At 46.4% G+C, this 10544-nt stretch overlaps 1 protein-coding gene and 1 pseudogene across 1 annotated transcript; one reads left to right on the forward strand and one right to left on the reverse strand.

Annotated features, from left to right (window-relative positions):
- Positions 1-4454: 4454 nt before the first annotated feature.
- On the forward strand, positions 4455-5805 carry LOC101591650 (olfactory receptor 2T6-like). Its single transcript, XM_004647517.2, has one exon. It carries the CDS (start codon positions 4455-4457, stop codon positions 5391-5393), a length of 939 nt encoding a protein of 312 aa, XP_004647574.1. The 3' UTR covers positions 5394-5805.
- A 911-nt stretch (positions 5806-6716) lies between these two features.
- Positions 6717-7708, reverse strand: LOC101582989 (annotated as a pseudogene).
- Positions 7709-10544: the final 2836 nt, after the last annotated feature.

The following is a 10544-nucleotide window of genomic DNA, read 5'->3' on the forward strand; positions in this document are numbered from 1 at the left end:
GTCCCCTTGGCGGGCTGTGCAGGAGGACGGTCCCCTTGGCAGGCTGTGCAGGAGGACGGTCCCCTTGGTGGTCTGTGCAGGAGGACCGTCCCCTTGGTGGGCTGGGCAGGAGGACCGTCCCCTTGGTGGGCTGTGCAGGAGGACACAGTCCCCTTCTCTGAGCTCGAGCTGCTTCTCCTCCACATGACAGTGAGTGCCACAGGGCTCAAAGTCACCCTGGCATCTCTGCAATAGAGCACGGGGTACGAGTGGGTGGAAAGCTGGTAGGCGACAGGACCAAGGCAGAATGGCCACCAGTCAGGAGGACGTGGCGTCCCCTTGCTGTGGCTCGCTGTGATCTGCAGCTGTGTCTGCAGCTGAATGGTTGCTTCCTTATGAGACACATCAGGGCTTATTTTATTTTATGTAAAACAAAATTTCAGAACAAAATAATGGAAGAGTAACAAGAGCTAATACATTGCATAGTGTTATCTTTAAAGTAGTTGCTCACAGTACAAAGCAAGCACATAAAAATTCTCCAAATGATAGTACAAACTTTTATTTTCAGTGAAATCAGAGACATTCGTAGTGCACCATCTTGCCTTGTTTTTCTTTTCCCCTTCCTTTCCCTTTCCCCCATCCTAGTTCCTTTTTCCTTTGAACAATTTCATCCCATTTCACAATTTTGTGAATGCACGATAATGCACATTTTGGACATTATTTGCTCTTTTAGTTTCTCATGCCAGGGAGACACTACGAGGTTCCCACATGTGGTCTGACCTGCTTCGCTTACAAGTCTGGTCTCAAGTTCATCCATTTAACTGTAAAAGTCTCAAGTTTATCCTTCTTTATGGCTGAGTAGTACTCCATTGAATAAAGAAATCCCATCTTTTCATCCATTCCTTGGTTGACAGGCATTTGGGTTGATTCCAAGATTCAGCCATTACAGAGTCTAGTGTTATAAACTTGGGTGGGAGAATATTGCTGTAGTAGACACTTGTAGTTCTCCCAGGAAGACACTCAGACGGGGAAGAGCTGGGTCACTTGGAACTTCTAATCCTGGTTTTATGAGGACGCCCCATACTGACTTCCACAGTGGTGGCACCAGTCCACACTCCCGACAGTGGAGAAGGGTTCCTTTTCCCCACAGCCCTGCCAGCATTTGCTAGTGGTTGATTTTTTGATGCTAGCCATTCTTCCTGGTGTGACATGGAATCTCAGCATTGTTTTCATTTGCATCTCTTGAATGACCAATGACCGTGAATATTTTTTCATCTATCCATTTGCCATTTGTATTTATTCATCTGAGAAGTGCATGTGCCTCTCAGATCCCCATGTTTTGGATTGGGTTTTTGAATTTGGGGAGTCTAATTTTTATCAGGTCTTTATATGTTCTAGACATAAGTCCTCTGTCTGAGGAATAACTGCCTAATTTTTTCTACTCTATTGGTTTTCTTTGCACACTGTTCATGATTTCTTTTGATGCACCCACGGTTTTTAATAAAATGAGATTCCAGTTGTTTATTCTTTGAACTATTTCCCATGCAATCTAGATTTTGTTCATAAACTCTCTACCTACCCATATCTTTTTAAGATTTCTACCTACTTCCTCCTCCAGTAGATTTAATGTTTTTGTTTTAATATTTAGATCTTTGATCCATTTCAATTTTATTGTAGTGCATGGTGCTAGATATGGCTGTACTCTAATTTTCAGATGTGAAAATCCAGGTTTTCCAGCATCATTTATTAAAGAGACTACCTTTCTTCCAGTGAACATATTTTGCCCTTTTCATCCCAGTAGTTTGGGAGTATGATTCAGGTGGGGGACTGCGGTGCCCCTGCTTTGCCTTGGTTTCCCAGAACTGCTTTGGTTATTCCAGATCCCCTCTGATTCCAGAAGAATGGTTCCAGATGAGTGTTAGGAATGTTTTCTCTAGTTCTGTGAGGTGTCCTAATAGTATTTGGATTGGGATCACTTTAAATCTGAATAACAACAATTTTGGGAGTATGTCTATTTTTATTATGTTGGTTCTTCCTGCCCAAGAGCAAGGGACATCTTTCTATTTTCTGATAACCTCTTCTATATCCTTTTTCAGAAAAGAGTAGTTTTCAATGTAGAGGTGTTCTACTTCCATTGTTAGGTTGATTTCTAAGTATTTCTCTTTGGGGATGCTTTGGTGAAGGGTGTGGTTTCCCTAATTTCTGTTATTTGGGTACAGGAATGCTATTGATCTTTGAGAGTTGCCCTTGTGTCCAGCTATGCTACTGAATTTGGTTTTTAAGTTTACATATCTCTTGGTGGAGTTTTGGGGCCTTCAATGTAGAGTGCCATGTTATTTGTGAATAATGACAATTTAATTTTTTCCTTTCCTATCCTTATTCCTTTTATTTCTCTCTCTTTTCTAATTGCTCTGACCAATGTTTCCAGAATTACATTGCTTAGAAGTGGTGGCAGTGGACACCCTGGCCTTGGTCCTGACTTTAGAGTTAAAGCTTTTAGGTTTTGTCCATTTAGGATGATGCTGGCTGTTGGCTTGTCATAGGTGCCCTTTTTATTAGTTTGAGATAGGTCACCTACTCTGATTTTCTGTAGTTTTTATCATGAATGAGTAGAGGATTTCATTTCTTTCCTATGTTGGCCATTAATGGTTTCTATTGTTTTTCTGAATTCCTCTTTTTTTTCTTATCTCTGTCTGCTTTAATATCACCCATTTTGCCATTTCTTTTTGTACATAAAGATTACCTTCTCTGTAGCCTCTGCCGTTTCTTTTCATTTCTGTTGCTATCATTTCAGAAAGTTTCAGTGTTTGGTTTCTGATTACTTCTATCTCACTGAGCTCTGAACTCATCCTGCTTGAGCTGGTGGTCTGTGGTTGCATTTTACTTCAGAGTCTTGTTATTTTCTGGTTTTGCCAATTTCACCTGGTTTTCTATGTTGATGATATAGATTTCTTGTGGTAGATAGTGCTCCCCGTGTATTGGGGCTTCCCCAGGAAATGTCTGTTCCACAGGATGTCTTCTCGATGTAGGACTTCTTCATGTTTATATCTACCCCACGGTCCTGCATTACCTGCGGGTTAAGAGTGAGGCATGTTGTCTTTTTGGCTCAGAACCCAGTCTTTTGTTACTGGAGTATGGCGATGTTATGTAATGACCCCATACAGTGACAGTGTTGTCACACAGGGGAGAAAAACCGATTACGACATGCGTGACACCCTGGATGAAGTAGAGCAGTTAGCAGTAACAATAGTCTCGGGCACAGCCCGGCTAGCAAACCAGAAAGAGAAGAGGCAACGTTTGCTCACATGAAAACATCACAAAATAAAGCAGGACTGTTGGCAAAGGTGGATAAGAAGATGAGTAGAAAAAACAAAGAGGGAGGGTGTGAACATAAGGCATGAAAAGAGGAGAAAAATAAGAGAGAAAAAACAGAAGCAAAAATAACAATAAAAAATCAAAATAAGGAAACAAAACTAAAGGGTTGTTTTTTGGTTTTTGGTTTTTGGGTTTTTTTTTTTTTTGCTCTGAATGCCTTCAGGGCAGGTTTGGCTGGCTTGAGTTGTGGGGATCGAACCACAGCAACCTGAGCCTGACTGCTTTGTTGAAGCAGCCACTTAAAGAACTGAGCTAAGGGGCAGGCCCCCAAGAAAACAAAACTAAAGAAACAAACAAACAACAACAACAACAAAAAAGTCTGACCAGACAGAAAAAAAAAAACCAGTAAAATAAACATAGTAAAATAAACATAGTAAAATTCCTCTGATCTCCACAAGTCTGTGGTAGGTCCAGGTCAGATCCTGGAAATGTGTGTGTACGTCAGCCAAGTTTGCAGTGGAATTTGTATATAGAGGCATACATGGGGCATGCGGCAGAGGGCTGGTCCTGGCCTCTGGATGGAGGGGCTGGGACTGCTCTTCTAATGCTGTAGTTCTCCCTGAGGCATTTGATTTAAAAAAAGGCCTGACCACCGACTTCCACCCTAGTGTCTGTGCCCAAAGCTCAAGGCTGGTCCACTAACTTACCAGCTGCTGGAGTGTGGGCCCCCTCCTTCCTGCAGCTTTTAAAATTACGATGAAGAACCTCAATTTGGTCAAATGCCTTACTAAATGACTTGGTTGTACAGAGCATGTCCCTCGTCTTGGAGAGACATCCACATTTCAAATGAATGGAGTCCACCCCAAGGGAAGGGTCTCTGCTGGGCCCAGACCTTCTGCAGCGAGGCTGCGCCTTCTCCCCTGCAGCCCTGCCAAGCACCGACTCCTCCCCATGCCATGGCTCCAGCCCTGTGACTTCTCAACAGGAAGAAATTGCACAGTCCTTCTTGGGAAAGAGCTTGCTATGAATTATATGCAAACTTTTCATTTAATTGCTCAGGAAAAAAAGCAAATCATGTGCCTTTTTACATGATTCGTTCTGTCTCTTGTGGCCCGCGCTAACTCCTGCTCCTCTTACGCCCCCAGTTCAAGCAGCACGCCATGGCCAGCAACAGTTCTTTCTCCAGCGACTTCACCCTGGTGGGGCTCTTCGCTCACAGCGGAGCCCCAGGACTCCTGTTCGCCGTCGTCGGCGCCGTCTTCCTGACGGCCATGGTTGCTAACGGGCTCCTGATCTTCCTGAGCCACAGGGACGCGCTCCTGCGCACGCCCATGTACTTCCTGCTTGGCCACCTCTCGCTCATCGACATGCTGTACATCTCCACCATCGTGCCCAAGGCCCTGGCCGACTACCTTGTGGGCACGGGCACCATCTCCTTCGCCGGCTGCACCGCCCAGTACTTCCTCTACATGGGCTTTGTGGGGGCCGAGTTCTTCCTGCTGGGCCTCATGGCCTACGACCGCTACGCCGCCGTGTGCAGCCCGCTGCGCTACCCGGTGCTCATGAGCCGCAGGGTCTGCTGGCTGATCGTGGCCAGCTCGTGGTTCGGGGGCGCCTTGGACAGCCTCCTGCTCACGCCCCTCACCATGAGCCTCCCTTTCTGCGCCTCGCACACCATCAACCACTTCTTCTGCGAGGCCCCCACCATGCTGCGGCTGGCCTGTGGCCACAAGGCCGCCTACGAGACCGTGATGTACGTCTGCTGCGTCCTGATGCTGCTGGCCCCCTTCTCCGTGGTGACCACCTCCTACACGCGCGTCCTCGTCGCCGTGCAGCGCATGAGGTCTGCGGGGGGCAAGAGGAAGGCCCTGGCCACCTGCTCCTCGCACATGATGGTGGTGACACTGTTCTACGGGGCCGCAGTGTACACCTACGTGCTGCCCCCGGCCTACCACACCCCGCTGCAGGACAAGGTCTTCTCCGCCTTCTACACCATCCTCACGCCTGTGCTTAACCCGCTCATCTACAGCCTGAGGAACAGGGACGTGCGGGACGCCTGGAGCAGGGTGCTGGGCCGGCAGAGAGGGCCTGCAGTGTGATGTGCAGGGGCCTCTGCTGGCTTCATCTGTCCCGGGCTCTCGGGGCTTGCTGTGAATGAGGAGGTTAACGGTGGGGGCAGCTGCCTGCGCTGGGTGCACAGGAGGGAACTGGCCCCACATTCCCACGAAACTGACGCCAGCCTTCTAGAAACACACTTGTATTTGTCTTTCTTTGGTTCTGCTGATTTTAATTCTCTGTCATAGCAGGTGTCTGATTAAAGTTCACTCATAAGCGTGTCCCTAGATGCTTCTGGTCTGATCCTCTGATTCCGTGAACATAGCTGGTGCTTCAGATTACAGTGTCCTGCCAACCATTCATAGGGTTTATGGAGCACTTGGGAACATTGGCATCTGAGACACTTGAAAGGAGCAAAGCTTTGTAAAACCTCAGAGTCAGGGGCTGGGGAGATGATTCAGTGGAATGAGCGCTTCCCTGGGAAGCGCAAGGGCCTGAGTTCAATCCCTGTTTCCACAAAAAAACCTCAAAGTGAGTGAATACATAAAATAACATGAGGATTTTGAAAAGTCTAAAAGTGACTTGAGAAGAAATTGAAGACTTCTCCTTTATCAGAATTTGGAAACAAAGAAAATGAATTATGTGTTTTGTAGAAATCCAAAAACTATTCTTCATGGAGCACAGACTTGGGGACGCTTTCTTTGTCATGGGACAAGTAGTGATTATGCCAGAAGTCTCACCAGAGGAAGTGAGGAGGAAACGCCTGCAGCGTCAGCAGTTCCCGCAGTCAGGGTCTGCTCCTTCTCCAGTCCGCCGCTGGCCGCGGGAAGCTCTCTGTGGCTGCACCTGGTGTGCACAGCTTTCCATCTACCTCGGCTCTCTGAGGAGCAGTGACACCCCTCCTGGTGCGCAGGGGAACGCAGCACAGCCTTGACTCCTCTTCCTCGACCAAATCTGCAGGCTGTCGGGCTGGATCTTCGCCCCGTGACGCCCTGGCATGGAGCGCAGCTGAAAGGCGTCATTCAGCAGGAAATCTGACTGCTCCGGTCTGCCTGACCCGCCTTCTGGGATGCAACCAGAAGTAGACTTTCCAGGGATTTCTGCTGGTCAAAATCTCATCTCTATCATTTTTTAAAACAAGTTTGTCATTTAATAAGTCTGAATTTTCACCACATGGTATTGTACACAGTCATCTGTTGAAACAAATCTTTTTTTTTTTTTTAACAGATCTTAGTTTAAAAAAATCATAGATACTGTAAATTCTGTATAAACTGGTGGAAAGCAAGTTAAGTTCCTTTGTTTTGACTTATAAGCCTCAGCTTCACTGCAGAATAAAGAACATAGGCCAAAGAAAATATAATCAGTCACTAATATAGAACAGTATTGTTCCTATAATTTGAAGCTTTCTGAATGGACGAGCTCAGGCCCGGCCCAACCCTTGGAGGTGTTAAGGGTCTTGTGGCATTGGGCTTCTTTTCTTCTGCAGGTTTTAAAATCTGAAAGGAGCACATTAATGTTTCATCCACACTCATGATGGTACCTGCACTGTCAAATTCTCCACAGTAATTGGGTACAGAAAACAGAGTAGCCAACTGTCTCTTTGCAAAAAGATTCGTATCTATCTTCGACCACCTTGTGGGCTACATATAAGATCCAAATCATGTTTGTGGAGAAATTTTGCAACCATTTCTGCACCAAATGTGAAGGGCACTCCTCTGTCACTTTCACCCCAGCCTAAGACATCTTTATCTGGGTCAGACCACACAAGAGCACAAAGCAGACCTAGACCTGGTACATCAGTTGGTCACGTAGTTGGCCAAGTCTGCTCCATGGATTGAACATCTGTGGCTAAACCTCCCTGACAGCAGAATATTTTCTCATCCATGATGGCTGCTATTGGTAAACAGTTAGTGAACGTTTTCCATAGTTTAATGTTATATCTTCTTTTACATTCATCACAAAATCCATAAATCCAATTGATGCTGGCAATTCATGGTTCCCTCTGAGAAGAAAAACCTCTCTAGACATTTGATTCTGTAAGCCAGTAAGAGGCAGATAGTCTCCAATGACTGCTTTCCTGTCCACATAGCTCCCAAGAAACAGACAGCTGTTCTCTGGTGGGAAACCACCATATTCAAAAAGTCGAATCATAGTATCTTCCGTGGATATCAGCACACATTTTGAGTGGTGCTTCAAGTTCTCGTAGGGTAGGCTGACTCAGAAAGATCTCACGAGACTTCAAGCACAATCCTCTGATTCCATTCTCCTATAGCTGGACAGTCTCACCTGGCTTGGGCTCTCTCTCTTCCAGCAGCCGTTGGATAATGCTGTCGATGATGAGTTTATCTATATCAGCCATCGCCTCCCCACCACCAACCCTCGCAAAGCAGCAGCACCACCGGCAGCTCGTGCTGGGGACTCACAGCTCCCCATGGAGAGCAGAGAGGTGGGTGGCAGCGGCGGTGGCAGCAGCTGTGGCAGGCCCCCCAACCGCCCGGCTCCTCATTCTTCCTCCTTCTCTCCCCTACTGGAACCACGAGAGCTCATCTCCATCTTAGAGACATGCCGACGATGCCAGGAGCAGCTGGATCCTGGGGCCAGACATGGTCAGGAGCAGGCAAGGAGGGGTGTGCAGCACCTTGCCCAGGTTTCGGAGGCCTGTGCACCTCCTCGGATCCCACGTTTCCTAGGCCACATCTCCTGTTCCACGAAGCATGAGTTAATATATACTTTTTCTCATAAGATTTTTACAAACCCAGTAAATGATAGGTAGATAAAATTAACACAAACACCAGTAATTACTTTAGCTCTCTTAACAAAGGTGGTCTTCTCCATGTGCATAGTACTCATCCACAGTTTTCCCTTGTTTTTCCCTCCTGTCCCTCACACGTGTCAGCGTAAACCTGGCACAACCTGGCACAGACAACAGGCACTCCAGAGTTAGGTGCACTTCCAATAGACAAGTGGCTCGCGGGTAAGCACACCCCAGCCCGCCTGGGTGAAACACACCCTGCCCTCTGCCTCTTGGGCCCCTCCCTGGGCTCGATGTGTGCAGAGGGTGGTGCCCAGCGATGGGCCCTGCATGTTCTGCTGTAAGCTGACCCTTTCTCTGGTCTCTAAATCAATCACACTCCCTGGATTTGGTCAGGGGAGCAGAGGTGCCTGGCCCTGCGGCCTCAGCACCTGAAACAGTGGTGCTCCTGACATTGATACCAAGAGCTGGCGTGCTTATGGAGACTAACTTTGATGTCTTGGTGACTTTGCTGTATGGATTGGAAAGAACTTTGCTCACAGTGTTTCAAAAATAGAAAACAGGGCTAGTCTCTGCCATGCTTACTGTCTGTCTCCAAGTCCCTGCAGAGGGTCGCGGGAGTGGCGGGCACCCGAGGGCAACTTCAGGAGGAGATTTGACTCAAAGTTGAGGACACAAAGCCAGATACTCAGGCAGCTGCTGCCCCAATGGACAGACCAGAGCTTCTGATGGCAGCCCTGACACTGCCCCAAGAGCCAGGACCATGAGGCGGAAGCAGGGGCGCTTCCTGGGGACCTGTGGCCCACCACCCTCCTGCACTACAGGTGGGTGAGGCAGTTGTGAGCCAGGAAGGGATTCTGAGCCTGGCATTAACTAAAAACAGAAACTCTATTGATATAGTGTATCACACTTATAGATTTGCATATATTGAACCATCCTTGCGTCCCTGGGATGAATCCTACCTGGTCGTGGTGTATAATCCTCTTGATGATTTGATGTATTCTATTTGCTAGGATTTTATTGAGGATTTTGGCATCTATGTTCATGAGGGAGATTGGCCAGTAGTTTTCTTTCTTAGTTGTGTCTTTCCCTAGTTTTGGTATCAGTATAATACTTGCCTCCAGGAATGATTTTGGGAGGATTGCTTCCTTTTCAATTTCATTGAGGAGTTTGAGGAGTATAGTGATTATATCTTCTGTGAATTTCTTGTAGAATTCAGCTGTGAATCCATCAGGACCTGGACTTTTCTCTGTCAGTATTTTTTTTATTACATTTCATATTTCATTGGCTATTATTGTGTTCTTGAGAGTTCTTATATCTTCTTGATTCAGTTTTGTACCTTTCTAGGAATCTGTCCATTTCTTCTGTATATACAAATTAGTTAGGGTAGATATACAGCTACTTTCTTTTAATTCAAGGAGAAGAAAGATTTGTAGTAACAGTGTTTGGACAGGATATCATGTCTGCATCTTGTACTATGAATAACTACTATGAAGACAACAATATGCAATGTATTAATTATTGTAACTGTCCTACTAACCTGTTTTGAAATTGTCTCATTGCTATTTGTTTCTCAATAAAATTAATAAAAAAGAAAAGAAAAAATAATTATTGTTTAAAAGCTCGTGGCCACTGCATTGAGCACCTCTTAAATTCTAGAACCCTCTAGGGTACCAAGGTGCACTAACCTAATGATGTCTCAATAAGTTTAGTCTTAAAATTAAAAACACAAATCAGAAACTCACAGGAAAAGAGAAAAATGCATTCTTTAAAACTGGAAATGAAGAATGAGAAGGACATATGTATGCACCAATTACAATGAACAAAATTAAGATTTTTGACAATGCAAAAATGGTAAAATATAGCAATTCACTGCTGGAACACAAAGTAGTAACAGTCCTGTGGGGAAAATGGCAATTTTTTAACAAAATGAAATGTGGCCTTAACTGTGCTCCCAGTCATTAGCCCTACAGATCTGCAGCTCTGCTTGCAGGGAAATCAGCCTGAGAGCGAGGGCTCCGCCAGGCTCTGAGCTCCCCGCTGAGTCCTGTGGTGTCTCTGCAGCAGAACCTGCGCCAGCCAGAGTCGCTCAGCACTGCTCTCCTAACTTAGCGTTCACTGCTGGGGTACAATTTGGGATCCTTTAGAGCATGCACAGGGTATGCGCACTGATTCAAAGAAGGGCTTCAGCACTCTGACAGTTTTAGAAGATGGTGTTAATGAACAAGCACGTTTATTGCCTGCGGTAAAAGGACACCTCGTTTCTACAGCACCACATTCATCCAGTTGATGCTGACAGCCTCACACCAGGCTGCGAGAGGCAAGCAAGACTGCTGAGGTGGCAGCATTCTTCAGCTGGACTTGTGGAGCACGTGGTCTTGGGCTCTGGGTCTTCAGCTGGACTTGTGGAGCACGTGGTCTTGGGCTCTGGGTCTTCAGCTGG

Source organism: Octodon degus, unplaced genomic scaffold (assembly GCF_000260255.1).
Source record: "Octodon degus isolate 3935 unplaced genomic scaffold, OctDeg1.0 scaffold00310, whole genome shotgun sequence".
Lineage (NCBI taxonomy): Eukaryota > Metazoa > Chordata > Mammalia > Rodentia > Octodontidae > Octodon > Octodon degus.